We start from the raw sequence: 26576 nt of genomic DNA, 5'->3' as shown, positions 1-26576 counted from the left end.
AATCAAATGTTTTCTGTTCCAAGTAAGAACATTATTTTCCCCCCCCACTATGGTCTTTGTTTTACATGCCCTCAGCAGGAATTTTCTTAAGGAAAAAACACACATTTGTACTGCTGTCCTTTCTCTGTCCACTTAAACTGTGTTTTGTTTATCCCACATTGGGACCAGTTTATCAAAACAGCTCTCAGATACATGGTTTCTGTCACGTGCAAGTTTAGTTGCTGCTAATGTTTTGGGGCATTTTCATAATTGCTTTTGTAAGTGGAAGCCTTCTAAAAAAATTGGAGGGCTCAGATAACGCCATCTTATTCACAGCAATACCATGCCTAGATCCTATTTCACTGCTGCCTTCTGTTTTGTGTTGTAAAACTCCTTGTAAAAATTTAATTCCCCTTCAACCTGTGACTTTTTAGCAGAATGGTGAACCATTCACTTAATTACTGAAACTGTGAACTCCAGCGGGAGAGCCAAGAAGAATGCAAGCTGAGTAGCAATATTTTAATTAATGAACAAAAGCTTATGGACTGGCCAAGGGAAAGGATGAGTTTTGAAAGACAAATGGCAGCAATGCATTTTTAGTTGCAGTGGGTGACCTCTGGCAAACCCTGTTACTTTGCTGTTTTAGCTGGTGTAGCCAGACAATTCCTTAAGATATAGATTTTGATGTTCTGTATACACAAGTTATTCAGAGCTTAAGTCTTCAGAATTAATTTAGTTTTACTCCGTGTCCAGAATATGATCCAAAACACTCCAAGGAAATGTCTTCTAGAGGAATTTTTGTGATTTCTCCCCGTGTTTTCCCACCCTCCCCACCCCCACAGTGGGATGGACTGTGATGATCACAAAAGACTTGTAAATTTTAAAAATGAGTCACAGAAGCTGTGCTCCCTGCAGGGGGGTACATTTTCTCTGTAGGGAGCATCTGTGCTTTGGTCATAGGTGCTATATTTCTTATTTCTACTACATGTTTGAGCCCCCAAATCCCAGTTTGTTCCTTCCTCCATGCTTCTCTAGAGAGTTGGTGTTAGTGTTTTCCCTACAAGACCATCATGTCTTCATCATGTGGAGCTCTGTATTGCTCCATGGGTTCTAGTTTTTGTTTCCCTGTGCCCAAGTGCACAGTTTAGGTGGTGTGCAGGGTGCCCTTGAGCAGCTGTGCTGCCTCGCCCCTGCCCATCCACAGCAGCAGCCTCGGCATCCTCCTGGGCCATGCTGCACCATCGATAATCCATAATACACTAGAAAATATGGATAGATGTGTATACAGATAAAGCCAGACACACTCATCGATCCATCTTAACATTTATAAAGAATATTTATATTTAATAATCATTGGCTCTCAGGAGGACAGCAAAAGAAAAAGCACATTTTATTCACGGAGGTATAATTTGCCAGTGCTTGAACTCATTGAAGTGTGTTTCTCACACCACCTCCCTCTTCCTCCTTCTCCCACTTGTATATAAATATGGAAACAAGATTTTGAAGCAATATAAATTGTAGCTATAGGATTTGGGTATGTGTGTGACCTTTGAAGGCTTTCTAGAAATGCTTGTTACCGCTTTAAGCATATGCACTTTCCTGACAGATTGAGGCTTGCTTCTTGTGTATCAGTTAAATATAGCATAACTGGAAAATAACAGAAATTATGACTGAAATAGTTGTAACAGGCAACTGAAGTGAATTTTTAATTATATGTAACATATAGTCATTGTGACCACCACTTTGAAAAAAATTGACATTTCCCTTTTTCTTGGAAAATATTAGAAGATGCTTTCATACAATGATTTAAGCAGTTATTTCCTTTCTTATCATAGAAGAATATGCAATTCTACTCTTATAATGAACATTGTTATATATCAACTTGTGGTTTTTGTCAAAGTGTTTTTGGCTAGGAATCAGGTTAGTTTAGAAAGAACAAAGCATTCCTGTATTGTTCTTAATAATGACATAGAACTGCTCTTATTCCATTAGTTACAGAATTAAAAAATAAGTTTGTCTTCTCCTTAAGGCTTAGCCAATTTAGTGAAGAAAGGAAACATAATTGATGCCTGGGTAATTGAAACAATCAGCAGTACAACCAAGCACTTAAAATCAATGGTTTATAGAAAGATATGATAATAGCAGCATAACCGGGAGGAACATAATCTGTGGGAAAAGTCATTATTAGTGCACCACTGTTTTTATGTTGTGCCAAGATTATAAGCAGTAAAAATGTCACTCACAGTTCCCATAAGCAAGATAAAGCTTTGATGACAATGGGTACGCAAGAACCTGGAAATGTTGATTAAATTCAGAGCTTCCTCAGTTCCTGGTAACTAACATGTTGTGGAGTTGATTTAGGTTTCAGAGAACTGTTATTACAGCTGATTTTTTCCCCCTCCATTCACAGCAAGCTTTATTTTGGGTGGAATGTAAATACGTGAATGTTGAGAAATCACTAGTACGTATGTAGTCATCTTTTGATAACAAGAGATCATCCTTTAAAAAGCAGAATGGAGACAGAAATAACTTGTACAACCACCAAGCATTAGTCACACGTAGCTCTTATATAATGCTTACGTCTTCAATCAGCATGCTGGCAGCTGAGCTTCTTTGTAATATTTGTTTGGAGAAGAAGCATCTATTTCTTTTGGCAGGGGAAGAAAATGAAGCCAAGAGTTAAGGGACATGCTGGGGGGCACACAGTGTTTAGCTAGTGAGAGTATTACAACCAAGAAGCGTCCATCATCCTGCATCAAGCAGAGGCAACAGCAGAGTGGATTCTATAGCGGTGTCTCCTCCTGTGCTTTCCACACTCAGGCCCTGGCCTATGGGGTATTATTTGAGCCAGAGCAAGTGAATGCTCTGCTGCAGCACTTCTGCAGTTTTCCCTTTTGTTTGTTGTTCTAGGAAAGGAGGTGTATTTCATCCTCACTCTATTATGCCTTGATGGAAGGGACAAATAAAAATATGTAGTGTGAAATACCGAAAATGGCTTCTCACACTTGAAACCCAAAATGTAGTAGGCATGAGCCTAACACCAAGAGAAATGCTGATATGGTCAGATTTTCCTTTGAGCATTTGGCCACTGCACTGTGACTATGGAATAACAGTAATTATGAAAATGGACCTGATTTTCTGGGGGATAAGCCATTGGTGTACAGAAATTTCCTTGTAATGATCCGTTAACCATTCTGGCTGTTTTTCCTTTTGTCCTGGTCCTGTTAGTTCATATATACTGAATGCTTGTTCCCAACTGAGGAGCAAGGCTATTAAATAGAGGTGGAAACACTCTTGATCTCATTCTGAATGTACATTTCTTGAGGCTGAAAATAAATGCATTGTAAGCAGGTTTTATCCTAGCAAGTACAACAGCTCAGAATATTTTTGGGAGATGTTTTTGTTCTGAGCTTATTGTTGATAGAGAGGGAATTATGTTATAGCTTGGTTTGTCCATAACCATATGTTATGTTTTCAGTTCTTCTGTTTCACAATTATGCATAACAAATGGTGCCATTTTCTTTGATGATGTTCTAAGATGAAATGTCAATGTCCCCAGAGAATACTCAGAACTTTGTGTGACTTCACATAATTTTTAGAATAAAAAAGTCAACCCAAAATATGGAAAACCATGACCCCAGTTATCAAACAAAATAAGATGACCTTTCTTTAAGGCAAAATATTAAATTGCATTGCTATTATATGGCCTATAAAATTACAGTAAAAATTATAGCAAAAGTAATGTTTTTTAAAAAGAGTTTATTTAACTTGTTATAGAAAGTCCAGGGAAAATGAAGAGGAAATAATTATTTATAAAAATGTAAGGTTACATACAGAGTGCCATCTGGTAGTAATTTTAAAACACAAGTAATTAGTTTATCTTACTTCATGTAGTGTAATTGTGCAACTTGTCGCCACAGAATTTACAGAGGCCAGAATTGCAACTGGGTTCAGAAAGGAATTGAGTGAGTTTATGTGAGATGTATTAATAAGATAATACTAAACAATCTGGATGCAATCCTGCTATTCTTTGAGGATTTCTGAAAGATGTGATGATTTAGAAGAAATATCTACTTCTCTTCAATAGTATTACTTTTTTAATGACATTCCTGTCACAAAATTAATTTAGATTTTCTCACAAACTTGACAATGATGCAGTTGCAACTGTGTGGAGATACTCCTTAGTGGTATTTAAAAGTTCTTTATAAACCTTGAAGTCACCTACCCTTACTCTCTGAAATTACATGCACTGACACATAGAAAACTATTGCTGCAAGAGGTCTGATGATGCAAAATGATAAATATTCCTGCTTTTTGTTTGCCTTAGGACGCCAAGGCTTGTTGGACCATTCGCCACGCAACACAGGCTCAAAAGTAAAAGAGAGGAAACTGCATGGGACTTGTCCTCCTGTTGGCCGTGGAAACTATGAAAAACCATGTTTGAGTGAAAGCAGCCACAGGTCCTCATTTTTCAGTCCCCACAATGGTTTTCACACAATACATTCAGAGCACAGTCCTGTGAAGCCAAGGATAATTACAGTGGTGAAACCTGGGGGACGCACGCTCAGGAGGATAACCTTGCTTCTCAACAGGAGATCAGTCCAGACCTTTGAGCAGCTGATGGCTGACATTTCAGAAGCTCTGGGATTTCCTCGTTGGAAGAATGACCGTGTGAGAAAGCTGTACAATCTGAGAGGCAGAGAAATCCGAAGTGTTTCTGAGTTCTTCCGGGAAGGTGATGCGTTCATAGCTATGGGAAAGGAGCCCCTCACTTTGAAGGACCTGGAGGTGGTATTACAGGAACTTTATCCTGAAAATCCTTATGCTGCCAGTGCTGCCATTCAGACAAATGAGGAGCAGTCCCAAAAACTGAAGGGCAGGCTGTATGACAAAGCCTCGAAAGTAGACAGTGGCTTTGATGAGACAGAAATGACCAAGAACTGCAGTGATGGCTTGTCTTCCCAGCTGTTAGCTGGACATGAAGGAAAAAGCCAAGCCAAGACAAAGCAAGAGGAAAAAGTGAGAACCAAAAAAAAGTGGACTAGAGAGAGCTGGGGTGGTGAGCATGGAGTAAAGCCTTCTAGAAAAACACAAGAAAGTGAAAGGTACCTTAACCATGAGAGGAGTTCTGAGGAAGGCCTAGAAGAGAGTTCTGAGGAGGTGCTGAGGTGTGAGAAATGCGAACAGGAAAGGCAGGCCAGAGAAAAGTTACGGAGGGAAAGGCAGGCTGAGGCCTCGTTTGAGAACAGAGACTTGAACACAGGCATGTGTCAGAGGTACCATGTAGAAAGAAACACAAAAGCCAGGAGCTGCCGAAAGTCCCCTGAAACCTGTCTGGAGGGTGAGGAAGTTGACTGGAAAGATAATGGTGGTAGGAGGATGTGGAAGCCACTACATAGGGTTGTTAATGAAGGGCTGGAGAAGCAAAAAAGGAACATTGAGAAAGAAAGGGATATGGAGAAGCATGAAAACCATGGGAAGGAAGTAGTAAAAATCAGGAAGAATGCTGTAGAAGGGCTCCAGCTGTCTCATGAAGTGAAGGAAGATAATGGAAGTAGCTGTGTAATGAACCAAAGTGGCTGGCTAAAGAAAGACACTCTAAGGGATGCTGAGAAAATATCTAAAACACATAGAGAGGGCAGAGAGGGACAAAGGGCTAAAGAGGAAGCTGCCAGAAGAGAAGGGAATGGCACATGTAGAGAGAGTGACATGACTCGACGAGAAAAAACAGGGGAGCGCCGAGTGAGTAAAGAAGACAACAAAACTCAGGGATTGGGAAGCACAAGCCGGAGGCATGCCATTAAAAGCAGAACTGATGTGGAAAAACACTATGAGATTGGCAGAACTATTGGGGATGGGAACTTTGCAGTGGTGAAGGAATGTCGCCACTGTGATTCCAATCAGATCTATGCAATGAAAATTGTTGATAAATCCAAGCTGAAGGGGAAGGAGGACATGATGGAAAGTGAAATCCTCATTATTCGGAGTCTCTCTCATCCCAATATAGTAAGCTTAATTGAGGTGTATGAGACAGAAGCTGAGATCTACTTAATCTTAGAGTATGTCCCAGGAGGGGACTTATTTGATGCAATCATAGAAAGTGTGAAGTTCACAGAGCATGATGCTGCTGTCATGATCACTGACCTGTGTGAAGCACTGGTTTATATTCACAGCAAGAACATTGTCCACAGGGACCTCAAACCAGAGAATCTCTTGGTAAGTATCATCAAACATTTGCATTTGTGCAGGAATTGAATTTATTTTCCTTCCAATTATGGTTCATTGAATTGTTTTAAGCAAATCCCATATAGAAATAATGTGCTGTGGCAGGACACTTTGAAAAAATGGAAAAAATTTTGGAGTAAAATTACAATTGCAGTTTGCTTTACATAGATCTGCTGTGAATTGCAGATAGCAGTGATTGCAGAAAGGAACTCAAGTAAAAATTATCAGATGTTCAGGGGTAGTGAGCATTTGTATTTTGCAGATATCAAACTTGTTACTTAGCATCTGACTTTTAGGTGTCCAAGGATGAATCATAAAGTATCTTCCTTGCAAACTAAAGGTTATTAAAATTGCTAAATTATTTATTTGTTGGACTTTTGTCCACTGCATTTGTATATCTTGCAAACCAGTGTGCAAGTCCTCTAATATATATTGATTTCTATCTTGTGACAATTTCGTTGCTTAGAAGCAGAAGTACTATGCAGTTGATTTAAATAATCTGACAGTAAAGTGTTTTGGTGAATACAGCATGAAAGTCAGTTCAAATAGTAACTTCATGCCAAAGAGAAAAATTCTTGTTTCCATCACATTTCTGAGGCTGCATTCTTTGCATCCAGCACTGAAGTCAATAGAGCTATTGACATGTGTGGCTATGCATAGAAATGTTTGTAGTATTTACACTTCCCACTTATAGAACTTCACATTGTGGACTGTAACAGTAAACAGCTCTCCCTTTCTAAGTGTGTGTTACACTTTTGTATTAGGGTTCCAAATTTCCTAATAAACAGATAAATAGTAAGTATTTGCCAGTCTCTAACAAATTGGATTTTATCAGCTTTTTGGAAATTCAAGGTTAGCCAAACAAAAAAAGTAATAGATTATTTAGTCCTGTGGACCATTCAGTGCTTTTCAGGGAATTAATTTTGCACAGAGATCAGTTTGAATTTCTGGAGAAATGCAGAGGCTGTACAAGGCTTTGCTGAAACACTTTGCTCCCAAACTTTTAAACTAAGCAATAGCTTCTTTATTAGGTTCTGCTATGAATCCTGCTTAGTTTAATGAAAATCTTTGGTGTGTGATCTCTGTGGAAATAAAAGAATGAATACAACTCTGAATGCAGTGAATGCAAGTGGCTGGTTTGCAGGAAGAAGTGGGCTTGTAGGCCCTGCCTTTGTGTTTCATTTGCACAAAGTTTGAACAAAACTTCACATAGTACTGCATGGCTTTTTCCAGAAGCTGATTTTCCATTATGAGCCAGGTCCTGCTCTTTCCTATTTGCTCAAAATAAGCTAGTGCTTAGTGAAACACCTGAGATCTGATGCTTCATTTCCCTCTATAATACATAATCACCACAGTGATGTAGATAAGCAAGGAAGGGTAAGATAAAGGTCTGTTCCGGTTGTTTTCACATTTAGTTCACAGAACTGCAAAACAGACAATGCTGAGCAGTGGCAGCATTGTGTAGCTCTGAAATAATCATGTTGCCCATTCTGAAAGTCAGAATACATTTTTCAAGGACAGAGCAGCTCCCAGACTGTAGGTATTTTGTTGTGCAAGAACAGTGTCACCTAAACACTGCAGGAAATAAAATTTTACCTGTTCTAGTTTCAAATTGCTGTTAATTTTCTGTGCACACCAGTATTAGATACCATGTACACAAAGTATACTTTTGAAAAGCAAGTCTATTCAATGAGTTTATAAGGTCCTGATAGTATTGACTAGGTCACTTGCTATCTAGTAAGTATTCCTATAAAGACAGGCCATTTGAGCAAGATTCTAGGGTTTCTGTTTTTTTAGTGCGCTGCCGCTGTCTCTTTAGAGTGGCTGGGCAGCAAAGTAGGAAGGAGAGCTGCCACTAGTCTTACCATCAGCCAGTGCTGAACAGTAACAAACAGCATTGAAGCAAATTTCATGGGTTCATTGGCTGTTGGTGGAGCAGGAGCATCAGGAGATGAAGCAAAGTGCTTCAAGATCCAACATCAGGCAGAGACGTCTCTGTTTGTGGGATACTTCTTTTTACACTGAGGATGTTTAAATCTGAATTAGTCTACCTAGACTTTGTACACAAAGGTCAAAATATAAGTATGTACTTTTAGGCTGTTGACTTTTTTGTCCTACTTTGGGTCTTCTTTTGGTCAGGTGATCTTGTAATCTTTGTCTACTGTTTTTCCCCTTTGAGAAAATGGGAAATGGAAGAATAAGGATCCTTGGTCTATTTTACTAAGGAAATGTGTCTATTCTGAACCTGCTTTGCGTGAGAATCTAACACTGTTCCTAATAACTTTTAAACATATTGGCTAATTGTCATAAGAGATGACAAAGAAGCAGCAATCTTGGAAAAAATATTTCCCAAAGTTTCATGAAAATAAGCGACTAGGGAAAGAAGGAAGACAGTTTCTGTCCCCACAGAAGAAAAGATAGAAATATACTTTGATGTCTAGTTAATTGTAAAATTATTGGCACAAGAGAAAGGTGGAAACCTGGTGTAGCTATTAGTTCACTGCTCTTCAGTTCTCTTCTGGAACTGTCCTCTAGTTACAAACTTCTGTACCAGGCCACCATCATCCTTTCTGCTTTTTCCCCTCCCTCTTTCGCGGCTGTGTCTGCCCACATTGATCAGGCTCCTTGCAGCATAGCTGTGAGGCAGAAGGGTGATGACTTGCGCTACAAAAACAAAATCTGTTTGACAGCTGGTGTGAAGACAGCTGCTACGACTCCCTCCCATCTGCTAACAGCATCACCTCATCTAGGACTAGGTGTTCAGCAAGAAAACCTTTGCTGCCAAGGATGGGCAGTGTGGTGTGTTTGGTCTCACAGATGAAGCCAGTCACTTCTTTCATGCTACCTCATGGAGCAAGATTTGCTGGCAAGGTGTGGTGTGTTTGGTCTCACAGATGAAGCCAGTCACTTCTTTCATGCTTCTTTCATGGAGCAAGATTTGCTGGCAAGGCTTTTTGGTAAGGGAGTGTTTAATTCTACAGCTGCTGTCATTTCTTCACTTGTGAGTGAGAAATTAATGCCCAAAATGTGATGGTTTTTTTCCATGTTGTAGCTGTAAAAGACAAAGTCACCCCTTTTTAGGGGGAAGGGAGAGGGCTGTATTTGCGATTGTGTACTCATCTCCTTGTACATTTCCCTCATTCTGATAATTCTTCAACACTCAGCTGCATAAATGTTACAGCTTTTTGTGCATTTGAGATTGTCCCCCTGCCCCTTTTTGTCTCGCTCAAGTTTTCACGTATGTGTGAGAGCTTCAAGTATAGCTTTTCTGCCCTTGAATTTTGTGACACGATTTACATATATACAAAGGACTGTCCATTTTCCAGCACTATTTACATATATACAAAGCACTGCCAGTTTCCTGAGTGCATGTGAGTCAAACTCCTGTTTAACCACTTACGTGTCATAACTTCCAGAATTTTCTGTAAGATTTTTCATAGAGATTCTTCTAGCTAGCAGCAAGGAATGTCTGAAACTGAAATGTGTAAGCAGTAATCTTTCTTAAGCTCTATCTGTTTCCCATATACAAAATGTCACATGGGCTAACTGGCTTTCATGATGTCCATAAGAAGACTCTGTGTTACCATATACATGTGCATACAGAGAACTATTAATGTCTTAAATCATTATGAAATTAAACATACTGATTAATTTCACAGGGTAGATGTGAAGTCAAGAGCATTAAGTACTGTGAGTCATCCACAGACAGGACAGAAGGAGAAAAAAATTCTTTTTCTTTTTTTTCCTTTTGAAGATGAATTTGCCTTTATATTACAATCTTCTGGTTGTATAGCTGGCATAGCTAGAAATTCTCAGGCAATATTCTAATATTCTGACATGTCATCTCTGAGGAAGTAGTGTGCAGTTGACTTGACCTCTTCTGGTTGTATAGCTGGCATAGCTAGAAATTCTCAGGCAATATTCTAATATTCTGACATGTCATCTCTGTTTGAGGAAGTAGTGTGCAGTTCACTTGACTGCCTTTAGTCCAAGGCCACCAGATGCTGTATTTGTATGGCCTAAGTTGGCTGTCTGTAGAAAGTGTATGAAGTGTACTGGTCTTTCTTACCTCAATTAAGTCTACAGGCAGGCAGCACTATTTTTGCTTTGTTCTCACCATTGCATGGAATACATACTGTGGATGTCAGAGGTTCTATTTGTCTTGAGCAGGTTGTGCATTCCTGTAATACCGCTGTGAGGCAGTAGTCTGGCCTTGGGAATGATTAAAAAGAATCTGAGAAGCTTTTGTTTCTACAGTGAAGCATACTTGCATGCTCAAGGTGATGCCAGCTGATGGAAAGGTAGACTGGACAGTAGGAAGTTGGGGATGAAGGGCATTCTCTGAGCTGACTGAGTTGTTCTGATCACAGTGTTAGTGAAGCTGCTGAGTTCTGGAGTTAGGTTTTCAGGCTTGCAGACAGGTTACATGCTGTCTCTGAAGTGATTGTCACAAAGTTGTGAAAATATGCCTGCTGTTCCTACCTGCTCCCTTGTTAAGTAAAGTGGAAGCTCAGTGGTTTTGTCCTGAAAGAACAGGTGGTGCTGTGTTGCCACCTTGTGCTGTAATGGGAGATTAGGAGTCTGGCATCCTGAGAAAAGAAAAAGTGCAACGCTGCATTTTACAAAGCAAGAAATCTCCTGAAGATTTTGAGATTAAGACCATTGTGTTTTCTACCCTTCCCACCACCCTGCTGTTTTCTAAAAATGTATATAAACATTTCAGTATTGCTTGTATTAGTACAGTAGCATGCAGGGTAGTTGAAATTCCATGTGACATGCTTTTCTTATATAATTTAAAAAAATATATAGAATTATATATTCTATATGTATAGGATAGGAAAATACATTCATGCTCATATTTTTGTATTGCATATGAAATTGAGCATTTCAGTTATGAATTTTTGTAACCTCTTAACACTATTACCTCTATTGGTAGAATATAAATTCTATAGATAGATGTTGTTCTACAAAGCGTTACTTTTTTTTTTTTTTTCAGTTTGTGTCCACAGTGCATGATGGCAAAAGATTTTCACATATGTATTGCATATGAAATTGAGCATTTCAGTTATGAATTTTTGTAACCTCTTAACACTATTACCTCTATTGGTAGAATATAAATTCTATAGATAGATGTTGTTCTACAAAGCGTTACTTTTATTTTTTTTTGTCAGTTTGTGTCCACAGCACATGATGGCAAAAGATTTTCACATTGTTGCCTAATGTAATAGAGAAAATGGCTGTTGCATTTTAGCTTCTTCTTGCAGAAGTTTTGACGGCATGGTCGTAGTAAACTTTATTTTCAGTTTCATACTGAAAAATATTGTTTCATGGAAGAGCAGCAAAAAAAACCACCAAGTATTTTGCTTAATTAAAACTAGAAGAGTGCACAAGGGCACTGCTGGTTCATGGAGAACTTCTTGTCCCCTGGGACCACCAGCTCCTCCTCTGCAGGGCTATGTTCCAGCTGGTCAGCCCCCAGCCTGTACTGATGCATGGGTTATTCCTGCCCAAGTTTTGTAGCCTGCACTTTTCTTTGTTAAATTTCAAAAGGTTTTTCCCTGCCTGTCTCTCAGGTCTGTTGAGATCCTTCTACATAGCACTCTGTGGCATCAGTCACTCCTCCCAGTTTTGTGCATTTGAAAAAAAAAAAAGGTTAAAAAGGATTAGTAGTCTTTACTGTATTATTTTGTAATGCAATACTTTTTTTGACTCTTAGAAAAAAACCCCACCGAGAAGTCCGAACCCATTTTGTACTGTATTATTTTGTAATGCAATACTTTTTTTGACTCTTAAAAAGAAAAAAAACCCACCAAGGAGTCTGAACCCATTTTGCTTAATCAAAATTGGATGTGTGCCTACAGTTTCCATAAAGATGATTAATGGGGATTAGTCAACTCTAATGTATAAGAGCAAATTTTGTCACATCTGTGCCTTTAGTTACTTGGTAATAGAGACCATCCTGATTTTTTTGCTTTCTTAAGCCACATGGTGAAATATGAGGTGTTAAAGCACGGAGTATACCTGTCACATTATAGTCCAGTTTGTCCATTCAAAACTAAGTCCAGGTTTACTTGGCTTTTTTGTAGACATTTTAGCTGCTGATCTGTTCCCCATAGTTCCAGGGACAAACAGTTTTTCATTTCAAGGAAATTAATGACTTTTTTTACCTCAGAGGATATTTGAGTGTCAGTCACTACTATTAAGCATACTGATTTATATAATTATACTGCTTCATTGTTTACGACTTTGCCTTTGAATATGGAATCTTAGAATGGTTTAAGTTGGAAGAGACCTTTAAAGGTCACTTGGCCCCAGCCCTTATAATAAGAAGGGACATTTCAACTAGACCAGGTTGCTCGGAGACCTGTCCAGCCTGACTTGGAATGTTCCCAGGCATAGAATATCTACTACCTCTGTGGGCATCCTGTTCTGGTGTTTTGCTACCCTCTTCATAAAACATTTATTTTTAGTATCTAGTCCAAATCTACTCTCCTTCAGTTTAAAATTACTGCCCCTTGTGTTGTTGCTGCAGGCCCTGCTAAAAAACCTGTCCCCATCTTACTTTTAAGCCCCCTTTAATTATTGAAAGGCCACAGTAAGGTCTGTCTGGAACCTTTTCTTCAGGCTGGACAACCACAACTCTTGCAGCTTTCCTCACAGGAGGGATGCTCCCTCCCTCTTTCCTGGCCTCCCCCTGGATTTGCTCCAACAGTTCCAAGTCTTTCCTGTGCTGGGACCCCAGAGCTGGATGCAGCACTGCAGGTGGGGTCTCACCAGAGCAGAGGGACAGAATCCCTCCCCTTTCCCTGCTTTGGATGCAGCCCAGGATATGGTTGGCTTTCTGGACTGTAACTGCACATTGCCAGCTCATTCCAGTTTTTCATCCACCAGCTACCCCAAATTGCAATTCTCAGGGCTGCTCTCAATCCATAACCCAGTCTGTATTGATACCAGGGATTGCCCCAGGTCATATGTAGGACCCTGCACTTGGCCTTGTTGAACCTCACGAGGCTCAGCCTTCTTGAGCTTGTTCAGGTGCCTCTGGATGATATCCCATGCTCCAGACATGTCAAACTCATCACTCAGCCTGGTGTTGCTTGCCAGCTTGCTGAGGGTGTGCTCAGTCCCACTGTCTATGTCATTAACATTTCATTTCTCAAAATAATCCTTCATTAACTGCAATATGAAGTAATGCTAAAGACCAATGCATACAAAATTAGAGTTGGAGAAGGTGTTTTGACTACTTGCCAGGTGGATGTAGGAGAGAAGAACTGCTGAAAAGGCCCAATTAGAAGGTCATTCTGTATGACCCTATTTCTATAACTCTTGCTATATTAATAACCATTAATAACCTAGTTTCAGGGCAGCAGGTAGAGTATCAGAGTAATTTGGAAAGAACATAAAACTTTTGTTGGTTTGTATTTTGTTGTTAGACCAGCATGATGGAGATACGCTTTCCATGTGTCTTGGTTTTAGCTGGTGCAGAACTGTACTTTGGATTTAGTATGAGGATGACATTGGTAACACACCAATGTTTTGGTTGGTGCTCAGCACTGCTTATCCTAAGTCAAGGAATTCTCAGTGTCCCATGCTCTGCCAGGTAGCAGGTGTACCAAAAGTTGGGAGGGAGCATGGCCAGGGCAGCTGACTCAAAAGCATATTCTATGCCATGGAACATTATGCTCAGTGAATAAACTGAGGAGAGTTGGCCAGGAGTGGCTGGGCTGGGTGGCAGTGGGCAGTGAGCAATTGTATTGTGCAGCCCTTGTTTCTCTTGGGTTTTATTCCTTTCTCTTGCTCTCGCTCTCTCTCCCTCTCCCTGTCCATCTTCTCATTATAGTTGTTACCATTCCTACTGTTATTATTAATATTATTATACTTTAATAATTTATTATTTTTGTACTTTAATAATTTCAATTATTAAATTGTTCTTCTCTCAAGCCACTGTTTTTTGGGTTCTCCTTCCCATCCCACTGCGGGCAGATGGAGAATGAGTGACTGAGCAGTTGTGTGGTACTTAGTTGCTGTCTGGGGCTAAAAACCAAAAGCAGTACATGGGCTCATTGCATTTAAGTCCACAGCATTCTTCCTCGCTTTCCTAGGGGAAAAGAACAGTTTATTTTCTCAAGAAGAAATAATATTATTTAATTGATTCTTGGTTATTTTTGTGTTCCTTCTTTTAATTTCTTGGAAACTGCAGTGTGCCAGAGTTTGTAGAACAAAGTTTTCTTTTTTCCGTAATTGCTTATCCTCTTAAGTAAATGCACTTTCTTAGTGTATAGGGGGAAAGGAGCCATGTTCTGAAGACTGTTTCCATTATTAGTACTATTCTTAGAACTCCCTCCTGTTTAATTTTCTTCTTCCTGTACATTTTGCTGTTTTAAAATACATCTGGACTAAACATATATATATATATATTTTGTTTGGATATAGGTTCAGCACAATGCAGATAAAACTACTACACTGAAACTGGCAGATTTCGGCCTTGCTAAGCAGGTTACAAAACCCATATTTACTGTCTGTGGAACACCAACGTATGTTGCTCCTGAAATACTTGCTGAGAAGGGTGAGTGTATATATTTTTAATTTGTCATAAATCTTTCAATTATGCTGAACTTTCTAGTAATGGAAATAGTCCAGAATGTTTCAACCTACTGAAATATCTTTTCAGGGTAGGAGGTTGGCTAGCAGTGTAATTTAGGAAAGGAAACCTCTTAGTTTTTAACAAATACAAGCATGACATCAGTTATATTTGCATTATTAGTGTCTGTGCTAATACATCACTGACTTCCAAGCAGATAAGCCATAAAATATCATAGATAGTAATAGCTAAAGAGGGGAAAATGATCAAAAGTTCATGTTTCAGCCCATTTCGTCAATGTAATCCAAACAACTTTCCAAAGCCCCTGATGATACAAAGTTATTGTGAACGTATATGTTAAATTTCTGTAACAATTCAAAACATGTTTTGCATCACAAGGAATTTTGAAGATTTCATCTCCAAAAAGATTCAGTCCTGGAAAGAAGTCAGTGTTGTTGGTGACTCAAACAAATCTATTTCTGGTTTTTGTTCTGTGGAGCTGGGTTGCACATCTCCAGTTATATCCAATTTCAATGGAAACTTGGCACTCTTAGTTCTTTTTTGAAGGCAATCTGATGATGACTATTTTAGAAATACGTGCTCTGTTTTCTCAATTAGTCTCCAGTTGACTCTGGCCTTGTGAGACAGTGTTTGTGAAACATGTTGTGGAAAAGAGAGACTCTGTGAGAGCTGTAGCTAATAATGGGCAGCTTGTAAGTGTGGTGTACCAGCCACTCATTCTTTCATTCTTTTGCTCACCTCATCTTTTTAAGGAACTGAGCAGAGATTCTGTGTTTCTTTCTCATTCTATTTCCAAGAAGCAGTTGCCTTGCAGTTGTGAGTTTTCTTTCTAAAACAAGACTTATGGTTTGTCCCTTCTTCCTCAGGCTATGGCCTCGAAGTAGACATGTGGGCAGCTGGTGTGATCCTTTACATCCTGCTCTGTGGTTTTCCCCCTTTCCGCAGTCAGGACCGTGATCAAGAGGAGCTGTTTCAGATCATACAGCTGGGTCACTACGAGTTCCTGTCCCCTTACTGGGACAATATTTCTGCAGGTAAGATTCTGCACTTACAGCACATCTGAGAAGCGGCAGTCTTCCCTGAAGTGGGAGAAACTCTTTTTTTCAGGGCATTGATCAACTTGGGGTGTTTTATGGGTCTCTCTTGTGCGAATCTGTGCTTTAAATGTGAATTTAGTGCTCTGGTACTATCGACAGCTGCGTTTCTGCATATTTGTTCAGAATACTTTAATGGAGTCCTCAATTCCTCCCTTTCTAAGCAAAAACAAGGTTTTTCCTCATCTTGTTTGTGTGTCTCTGCAGAAAAAGGTGTCAAAATAATCTCAAGGACTCTGTTAGATTTTAAAGATGTTATAAAAAAATCTCAAAAGCAGAGAATGAAATCTTTGCCCTGCAGAACACTGTTGATTTCCTGTTGACAGTGGGGTCAGCAGGTAGTAGTTTTTTCTTTCTCACAGGGTAGTACAGTTTCTTTTGTGGGCTCTTCAAAATCAGAAACCCTAGAACTCCTTTAATCCTTGTCTTTTAAAGGACTTGTTCCACAGCATTTTACAACATTTATGCCTCTTAAGGGATGAGATATCCAGTGCTCATTCCTGTGAATGTGAACACTTAGCCCGATGCCTTCAGCACACTTTTGAGATTAAATTCCCTTCACTTTCTCCTCTGTTTCTGAAGGGGAGAATGTCACCAGTCATGGTGATTTAATATTTTCTGTCACTAACTCTAACTGCAGTTGTTAGAATAACTCCTGGGGATAGTTACAAAAGGTAAAACTAATGGTAAAAACTAATAAAAAAAAGTACGAAGGACATTTTGTGTGGGTATAACTGTCACCATCACAGAATGGCTAAGGTTGGAAGTGACCATGGTGGGTGATGTGTTTCAACACCCTGCTCGAGCAGGGTCATGCTAGAGCACATTGCACAAGATTGCACATCCTAGAGCATGTTGCACACCACTGTGCTTCACCCCTCTCCCCTTTGCTTTCTTCCATAATAGCAGCAAAAGACCTCATCACCAGGCTGTTGATAGTGGATCCCCAGAAGCGCTACACAGCACGTCAAGTACTTCAGCACCCCTGGATCAGAACAGCTGGGAAAACTAACAGCAGGAATTTGCAGAGGGAAGTGACAATAAACATCGAGCGCCATTTCCGGGCCCAGCGCCGAAAGGAAGTTGTTGATGAGAATACATGAAATCTTTCAAGCTCATTTTGTCTTCTTTTTATTGATTAACAAATCATTTATGTTTTCTTTTCTAAATGAATTGGGAATTTAATGTGTAGCTGTTGGTGGCTATTGCCATACCTTTTTTTTTTGATTCTGAGATTCTGAAGGACAGAGATCAAATTCACCTCCTCTGATGTTAATTGGCAGTCTCGCTGTTGGAAGCAGTGGGGACTAGATAAATTTGGGCTTTTACATCTTTTACACATGTTTGCATCTGTGACTCACACTAGTGGTGACTCTTCTCTCATCCTTTTTGTATGATATCCTCCAGGATTTTCGTGTTTGTAATGTTTTCGAAATAGCTGTCTGCATACACGTGTTGCACTAATTCTTTAAACAATCTTTTCACTAATTCCTTCTAGCCACAGAGAAGGAAGAATAAAAAGTAAAAATATTCTTTAGTGTAGGATGTATTAAATAAACAGCCAGATACTGCATTTATTAGGTTGTGAGGGAATACAAACCTTTATTGACTAAATCTTATGTTTTATGTTATCTCCCTTGGCAATGTCTTTCATTGATTTTTCAGGGTAATAGATGGTTCAGTGTTCCTGGTACAAGAAAGTGGTGCTGTGTACTATGTAGGTCTCATTTGTTTTCAGAAGGTGGAAGATATGGTGGAAGATATAATACCTTTTCAAGGTTCAAATAATAACAAGTTTCAAATAGGTTTTCTTTCTACTCTGGGCAATAGGAAGTTAAGCAGTTCTAAGGGCACTTTGCTTTTTCTCCCAAAATCATAATTATGGAGTGGTGACTCAGTAATTTTTCCTTATTGAGTTTTTTCCCTCTTGGAGACATCCATGTGCATCTGTGACTTTTCCATGCTGATGGAGAAGAAAAAGCTGGGAAATTGTGACTAAAGTTAACCCTTGCCTTCACAGTTTTCCTTTTATCAACACACCTTTTCACTGTAGTTTAGAATTGTTTTGTTTGTTTGGTTGGATTTTTCCATCTCTTGCCCTCACTGTGACCTTTTTCTCCTTGCTTCCATGAGAATAGGCAATGGGATGAAATTAACTGAAAATCCAACCTGAGGAAAAACAACTTGTTGGCTGTGGAAAGGTCTCCTGGGGGAAGCATCAGATGCTCTATTGCATGTGGTTTTTAATATTTTTATTGGATGCAGTTTTAAAGAAATCCTGTGGGGGGAAAATTACAGCCCAGAGAGGGGCCATAACCTAGACCAGCTTTTGAATCTCAGAACTTTTGATTAAGTAAATTAAAAAAACACTTGGGTTTTCCATTTTATAATTCTTTGTCCTCAAGTTCCATGTGCTAGCAAATAATATTGATGTTAAAATATCAGTTGTGTTTGCACTGAATACACAGCCTGTAGAAATGAAGAAGGGTGTTTTACACTTGGAGAGCTGCTGCTCTGCCTGTGTATTTCATAGTGAGAAATGTCAGAAGCATTTCAGAATCAGTAAAACATTTTCACAACTATGTGAACCAGAATATTATTTTTTGGTGAGTGCTAATATTTTGTGTGAACTTGCTGAATAACCAAAAAGTGTAGGGTGCTGTCATCATGTTTCTGTTTCATCGTGTGACTGTTTTTCTGCAAGAATTATGTATAAAAGTAGAGATCATTTGACTCTTAAAGGAGAATTGCACTTTAAATTGAATTAGCTTATTTCTAATACTTACTGGAATAAGACTTGCTGTGGAGTTCAAGACTTGGTGAAACAAACCAGTCAAATCTCTGCTGTATGCCCAAGTAGTAGCTATATAATATGTCATACTTCTGCTTTGGAGTCTCTGAGTCAGGAAGACTTTTTCTTTTCCTGAAAACAAGAATGGATTTAAGTGTTTCCCTGAGTTAAGGGAACCTAATGTAACCTAATGTTATAAAAGCATTGCATCGTATTTGAGTACTAGTAATAATGTATCATCTGTTAATTTAATCTATTTTGGATAGGAAACTGTGGAAAAAGAGCTTCTGATGTGCAATACTATATTTTGTAATTATCTTATTTTTAAAATAGTTGTTTAGGAGTAAAGTCTGAAGTGACAAAAATATTTAATCAACAATGAATATGAAAGTTTGGAGATTGTGTTACAAGTTGCCTTTTTCATCTTTAAGAACCTGTCTGCAGCCTTATTCATAGTGCAGAAGATGGAGAATTTGCTTGTAATGATTATAAAAGTAATTTTTTTTCAATAATTTTGTTTTTCTTTCATGTTCTTTGTGTTCCAGACAGGCTAAACATGGACTGTGCCAGGTGGTCACTGCATGGCACCTGTAAGTACAGATGCTGCTGTGGCAGTGCTGTGGCACAGGTTTGTCAGTGTTGCTAGTAGATGTGTGGCATTAGGCCCTCCTCCTTCAGGTTGGAGGCTGAAAAAGCTTCCAGGTGCTTCTCAGGGTTTTTACTTCTTTCTTTCTTCCTCTCCTACTTCATTATTCCTTCTTTTCTCTTGTTGCTTCCAGTGTTCTTGCTCTATCTCTGTGCTGTCCAAGGGAGTCCAGGTCCCCAGACATTATGGTTTAATTTACTTATAGCAATGAAAACCCATATGATTTTGGAGAGCTCAGCCTCAAGCTTTGCTTGCAGATGTTGAAAGTAATATTAAGCAGGACTAAGACAAAAAGAGGTGAAAATCCCCTCTCATCTCCTACTGCCATTTCTCAGGCTTTTCTTTTCCCTCTGTGTGACATTCCAATGCAGACCTGATCTTCATGCTCTGTAAGAGGGTTTGTAATATATGAACCATGTTCACACTCCGTGATTGAGGATTATCACTGTTCTTCCTTTCCTGAAGTTTTTCTAATGTATTTTGTCTCCTTGTGTCCTGGAGTCATCTTCCCCTTAATAGTTTTATTTCTTGATTTGTTCCTTTCTCTACAGTATGTCTGAGGAAGCTCAAAGCTGGGGGAGATTGTAGACTCAGAGCAAATTCCTGCTGATTTGTTCAGAAAAAGAAATATCCCTTCTTGCACTTCCTTAAGTCTTTGTGGGTTAGATTCTCGTATGGCTTTATATTCCACTGAAAATAAAACAAGTGGAACAAGTGTCCTCATCCCTTTAAATACTGACAGTGAAGAGAGTCTGAATATATCACCAAGAAAAACAACCAAGAGCTAAGTGCAAAATATTAATTAATATTGCAGACCTCAACAGGAAAGTTCCACTTCCGATTTGCTGGGTCTAAGGCAATAGAAGGCAAGAACCTCTTTGCTGTAAGCTTTAGCAAATCAGCTGAGTAGGAATCCTTTCATGCCTCTTAAAAGGTGGTGTTTGATTCCTAACTCATAATGCAGATCCTGATTAAGTTCTAGTTATTCCAGGATTATTTTTGTACTATCTGGTATTGACTATTCAAAAAATATTCTCCTTTTAGAAACCAGTGGCTCTCCATCATCTTTAACCATTGACTTGGCTCTTCTTTAGTTGGTTGCAGCTTTTAAGCCTGATTGCATATTTTCATGCCCTAACTGTAATATTTCTCAGACTTGAAGCAAGCAAAAACATCCAGGCATGTAGAATTGAATCAATGTTTCATTTGGTAGTAAAACACATGCCTAAGAGAAAGAGCTGGTGAAATCTTCACATGCTAATAATGTTACTAATGGTGAAATCTTCACATGTTAATATGTTTTTCTTCAGGAAATTCTGGCCTTAGAAATGGGAATGAGCAAAAATTTTGAAAGTATTTAGGCATGTGAAACTGAGAAAAAGACTGGTGCTTCACACTGCATGGTGCATAACTGCCTGAAAATTAACAATGGGAATTTGGTCATTGCTCTTATATTTGGTCTCCTAATATTTTCAAATGTGTGCCCAGGAGACCTGTGATTGAAGCTTGTCATGACAGCAGAGACTGTTTCCTCTGAAACACAGATTTTTATTCAGGGACCTTCTTAATCTAAGATTGTTCAGCAGCCATGTGGAATAGCTGGACTCAAACACCATCAAATTGGCCACCTTGCTTCTGACTGGAATTATTGGTGGATTTCCTGTATCTCTGTTACTGCAGTTTTTGGCTATAGGGTGATGGAGGGATAGTGGGATGTTATCCCCTGAGCTTAGGCTCTTGGGGTTTGTTCCTCTTGTTAAAGTGAACTTTGAGGAGTCGACTGCTTGCTTTTTGGCAAGTACCCAGATTTGGGGAAGTATTCAGTCTGCTTGAAATTATAGTAAATTTGCTGTGCTTATAAAGTGATCTTCCCAAAGACACATAAGTTTCACTCTTAACTATTTTTCCTATAATTTCTTCTATCGCCTGGATTTCTTTTAATTTAAGCAATGTAAAGCAAATGCTTTTTATGTTTCTGGGCATGCATTTTTCTGTCTTTCCTAAGTCCACGAGTAATATTTCACTGTTGACATTCTTGTTCCTGAAAGGAATTATGGGCACTTTAACTGGGCTGACAGTGTATATTGGCACTGTTTGTTCTTCAATATGGTTTATTTGTAACTTGGCTGAAGGTGTAATTTTCTAAATTAAAATACATTGTAGACTTCAGCAGAAAAGTTGTTATTCCTTCACCTGTACCTCCAATAAAGGTAAATTATACAGTAAATGTTATGTTTCAGTTCTTTCCAATAAATTGGGAAACAAATGTGTGGCCAAGCATTTTGAGTTGTTTGTTTTGTTTTGTTTCTTTCTTCTGGCAATGTATCTATTTGGAAATGCTTGTTTTAAAAGGTTTGCAATTTCAGTAAGTATTGTGTATATTCATATACTTCATTTACGAGTAGAAGAACCTGTTCTAATGCTGCAGTCCTTTGAATACTTATAGCTGTGTTTTTCTTTGCTGCTGCATGTAATCCAATTAAAACCAACACAAATCTTTGCAGAACTGGAGCTGAGATTTATTCTACCACCATTTTTTGCCCCGTATTGTCTTATTCATGTATGTTTTGTTTTTAGAGCCATCATGATAATCAGACTTAGCTTCACTTATGCTTAATGCGTACAGGATTGATTTCTCCCATCATTAAACTTTTTCTGTAAAATTCAAGTTTGTTTAGAAAAAGGTTTGCTTTCTTTGTGGAAACAGGCATTCTCTTTGAAATTGAGTTGCTTGCAAAAAGTGGCTTTTTCAAAGGAGACTGTTTCTTAGTAGCTTGTGTATATTTCAGTTCTGTTATTAAAAATGGTGTTTTCCTGCATGCCTGCATATCTCCTGAAGCAGTGGAAATGAAACCGTGTCTGGGATATTGATGGTGTTTTTGAAGAAGCTACCTTCTCTGCATGTGAGCTTGTGTGACAAAGTGGCTGCCAGTGAGAAAAGTTTATTGCATATTGGTCCTTAAAGACATCACAGCCTCCTCATTACTCTAAGAATAACTGTAAACACTTTGGAATGACTGACTTTTATGATAATCACACAAATTTATTGCACTTCATTTTAACAATTTTTATAGGCAGCTAATTAAATCTGATTTAATGCTTTGCTGTTAGGAGTGGGATTCAGATGTGTTTTCTGTGTCAGAAGTAGTTGAAGGCAGAGTCCAGCAGTGCAATAAATTCGTGTGATTATCATAAAAATCAGATGCTGTATTCTTGCAGATTTTTTTTTCTTTTTAAATTAGAACTGTTTTGACAAAGTGGCAATTGGAAAATCAGAAAAAGCGAAGCTAATAACCTTAAACTGTCATTGGAAATATATTTTGTTTTCCAAATTACGAAACTGATATGAAGAGCTGGAAGCATATTAAAAACCAGAGAAATGCAGGAATTACTCCCAGAGTGTTTCAGCAATTAAAGCAATAAGAATATTTGGTGCAGTGAGAACATGAAGTACCTTGGTAGGGCTGAGCTGGTGCTGCAACTGGAGCTGTGAGAGATTGCTAGATTGGATAAGGAGTGTAGGTCTAAAAAAGGGGTGCTCCTTATAGCCACTGGAAAAAATGTATTGAATTATATAAAAGATTAATCCTGCATTGTCATTGCTGTCTTTATAAAGCTTTCTAAATTTCAGTGACAACCATTGTACTGTAAGAAGGCATTTACCATGAGGAATTGCAACATAAAACATTTTAGATAGTGTTTAACATAAAGCATTTCAGCAATGAAGATAATTTGCCTAGAATATGGAATTGTGTGATTGTTAACTGCTATGGTAAATTGTCAAGAAAACCTTATTGCTGGATTTTAAAGAAGAGTTAAATTTTGTGAACCTAAGCATTTGCAACTACCCAGCTTGCAATGTTGAGAGTTTCAATGACATTGCACAGTTACAGCATAAAAATGTATTATTTAACAGCTCAGAAGGAACTTTTGTGTCTAGTATGAGGCTGGAACTAAATGGGTCCAAAATATCATTCACATGGTGAGCGATGGATGAAAAATGTATTATTGACCAGTGTTTCCAATGGAAGCATAAAATTGTTCTTGAAAATGGGAGTATGTTGGCTGTTTGGCTAAAAGCCAGCATGTGTCCTGTTAAGGTATTATTTCTTCAAAAAAAGAAAGAGGGAGAGACACCATATTAAATAGCCCCTCGTGATTTGAAACAAACAAGATTCTGAAAGAAAGAAGTGGGAAATAAAACAGGAGGAAAAGCTGAAGGTAAGTATAACTTTTTTCTAAAATGTTTTCTTTTCTGAAGTAAATCAGTGCTGTAGACAAATCCAACAGAGCTTCATGAGTGGAATAAAAAATGTCTTTACCTTTGCTGGTGTGTGACATTCCTGTGGTGGTTCCCCAGTTACTTTTGTGTGTCTGGGAATAGCTGATTCCAAGCAGATACTATGGCAACCACTGGATTATCTCACCTGGATCATAATTTTCTAATGACAGGATAGGAGAAGAATCCCTTAAAAGAAATAAGAGCAAAACTCCTCCACCATGTAAGTAACTTTGAGCAATTATTCATCCACAGGAGAATTTTATGGAAGTTTCTTTTTACATGCTTTCATAACTCACACAGTTAATATTCAGGGGACAGAAGTTAGAGGTGGATGTTAGAATGTGACAGTAATAAACTCCTCCTAATAGCTGAAGCCTTACATAAATTATTGGCTAATAACCGGTAAGTTTATAAAATCAGAATATTCCAAAACCTGTGTTTAGGTATAGACTTACCTGGGGAAAGGCAGCAGGATGTGTCAGGTAAACTGGAACAAGGATATGCAGATAGATCCCTTAATGACCAGAAAAGAATTTGTTCTCTAAACTCCAGAAGAAACCACTGAGTGTGGTGATCACTGAAAATAAACCTGTATTTCTTTTATGATAGAATGTTTCTTTTAGTATTTTTTTAAGCTTTGATTGTGGGAATCATCATAATTGATGATTATTAAAGAAAATCTAAAACCCATATTTGTGTCTTTGATTATCAATCAAAGACACAAATATGGGTTTTAGATTTTCTGTTCCCGTGAAACACTGGTACAATTTATGCTTTTGCCTTGAAGATCCCACCGTTGTTTAGAATATTTTCTGCTGCTTGTTAATCTAGGTTTTAAGGAAAACAAACATTTAGTGTTGTATTTCTGTGACACTAAACTTAGTTCCTGTGTACTTGCCAGTAGCAGATTCCTTCATGAGCATCTTCAGAAATGTATGTTTTGAAATTAAAAGATCTGCTGGTGTTTCTGAGGGCATTTCTCTGTTTAAATTTGTTAGTGCTGGTGATGGAGACTTTTTTCCTTAGTTGGAAATAACTATTGCTTGAGGCTTTTCAGGTTTACAGCTTGTGTGTGTGCACACAGGTTTTAATGGTATAAGTGCTGAATTCTGTGCATGCCCTCTGTTGTGTTGGTTGTTGAGGCTATCTGCCAGCATTACTACTTCTCACAGCAGAAAAAAATCCTCAACATTACATTCTGTGCATGCCCTCTGTTGTGTTGGTTGTTGAGGCTATCTGCCAGCAGATAGCCTTCTCTACTTCTCACAGCAGAAGAAAAATCCTCAACATTATTCAAAATGTGCTGGCAAAAATAGTCTCTTCAGGTCATTGTTTTAATGATCAGTGGTGGGACTGCTATGAATTGTACCAAAACCTACACAGCCTTGATCAGGAGGGTACTTTGGATGAACATTTGGGCAGATCCTGTACAAGGGATTCTGGGAGGAGAACAGACAAAGAATTCAGCAGCTTCATTCTGGCGAGGTAAACACCAGGACTGACTGTTGTTCAATATGTTTTCAATGTCAAATGGACTGACAGAGGAAGAGTAAGGACAGCTTTGTTTTTTAGTTGGAAACCTCCTTGCTGGCATGCTACAATGGTTGGATTATGAGGATTTTTTAATGCCAGTCCAAACTATATTTTGTGAGTCCCAAACTTAAAAGTTTTTCAGTTCATATGTGTGTGCAATTTGAGTAAGACAGTTCTGTGTGGGCTGAAAAAAACTACTTATTGTCATTTGCATATTAGTTAATATACTTAGTTATTTTACTGATTTTCAGGTGTAGTGTTTTTTTGGTGAAGCATACACCTTGCAAAACTTAATCTGTATTTAACCCTATATAACCAGAGAAATTTAGGTTTTCAGGTGAAGATTTCTGTATGCTTCTTTGAAAAGAGATTTTTTGTATCACTGAGGTGTGTGGAGATTTTCCAAATGTTAATGTGAAGATTTCCTAGGTGTCTGTTAGCTGGTAATAAATACCAGTGCTGCTTTTGGGCAGCCTCAAAGGCCTCTGCAAACTTGAGCTCTTGTTTATTTATTAGGAGTGATTGTCTTGATGGCAGTGAATGCCACTTCTTTAAAAGCAGAGACAGCCTGAATTCCCTCCTGGGAAGAATGCTGGAGAACAGGATGCAGAACAATTTGGATCCAGAATTCACTTATGCCCTGCCTGCTGATCTGATGCTGCTTCCAGTGTGAGGGAAAGTCCTGATGCGAGGTAGAGGTTAGGAGCTCCTGCCATCCTGCAGAGAACTGAGAGAGGCTTCATGAGCACAGAGCAGCAGAGATGTTTAGTTAGAGCAAAGCTCTGCCAGACATCACTGTCCTCTCCTGCAGCTGTGGTCCCCAGTGGCATTGGGTCAAGGTCCCTGTCTGCCATCCTTGTTTTTGCCACATCCATATTTGAAGCCTCCATTACTAGGAACAGAGAGAATATCAGAGCAGGTACAGCACTTCATGCGTTCAAAGCTCTTTACAAACATTAACTAATTAAGCCTCAGCAATCCTTATATGAGGCAGGTATTTCTTGCAGCTGAGTGTTTGTGTCTGCAATCAAGAATATGCTAGACTTAATCCTCCTGTCAATCAGCATAATTGATTTAAATGTCTAATTGGGTAGATTCCCTCAAGTAAGTTCTGCTAAGAAAGGTTAGCCTGGGGAAGAGAATTATGCAGGGAGAAAAACATTGCAAGGGGAAATCCTCAGCCAAGGAAAGGCAAGGACAACTGTCAGTGGTGGTTTTAAAAGCAGCTGGGAAGACAGGAGCTATTTTTTCATTGCTGCAAAGTATCTTCAAAGAAGCTCGAATAACCTAGAATTAAACAGTCAGTCTTTGTAAATGGGTTGTTTTCAGAAGGAGAAATTTAAAGAGAAAATCCCTAGTAGTAGCAATGAGTAGTAGTATCAAAGAGAGCAGTGAGGTACTGAGGGACGCTACTCTGTGCATGA

General features: G+C 38.7%; 1 protein-coding gene across 1 annotated transcript in view; it reads left to right on the top strand.

Moving 5' to 3' along the window:
* Window positions 1-21607, top strand: part of DCLK3 (doublecortin like kinase 3) — a 30924-nt gene extending 9317 nt beyond the window's left edge. Inside the window, exons 2-5 of the mRNA XM_039715216.1 lie at window positions 4307-6195; window positions 14638-14770; window positions 15673-15840; window positions 16807-21607. Of these exons, the coding sequence (XP_039571150.1) occupies window positions 4307-6195; window positions 14638-14770; window positions 15673-15840; window positions 16807-17003 (2387 nt within the window). The 3' untranslated portion in view covers window positions 17004-21607. The remainder of the gene's footprint in view (window positions 1-4306; window positions 6196-14637; window positions 14771-15672; window positions 15841-16806) is intronic.
* The last annotated feature ends 4969 nt before the right edge of the window (window positions 21608-26576 follow it).

Source organism: Passer montanus, unplaced genomic scaffold, assembly GCF_014805655.1.
Source record: "Passer montanus isolate IOZ18808 unplaced genomic scaffold, ASM1480565v1 scaffold32, whole genome shotgun sequence".
Taxonomy (NCBI): Eukaryota; Metazoa; Chordata; class Aves; order Passeriformes; family Passeridae; genus Passer; species Passer montanus.
The sequence above is the reverse complement of the archived record's forward strand: the minus strand, read 5'-3'. Positions and strand labels throughout refer to the sequence as shown.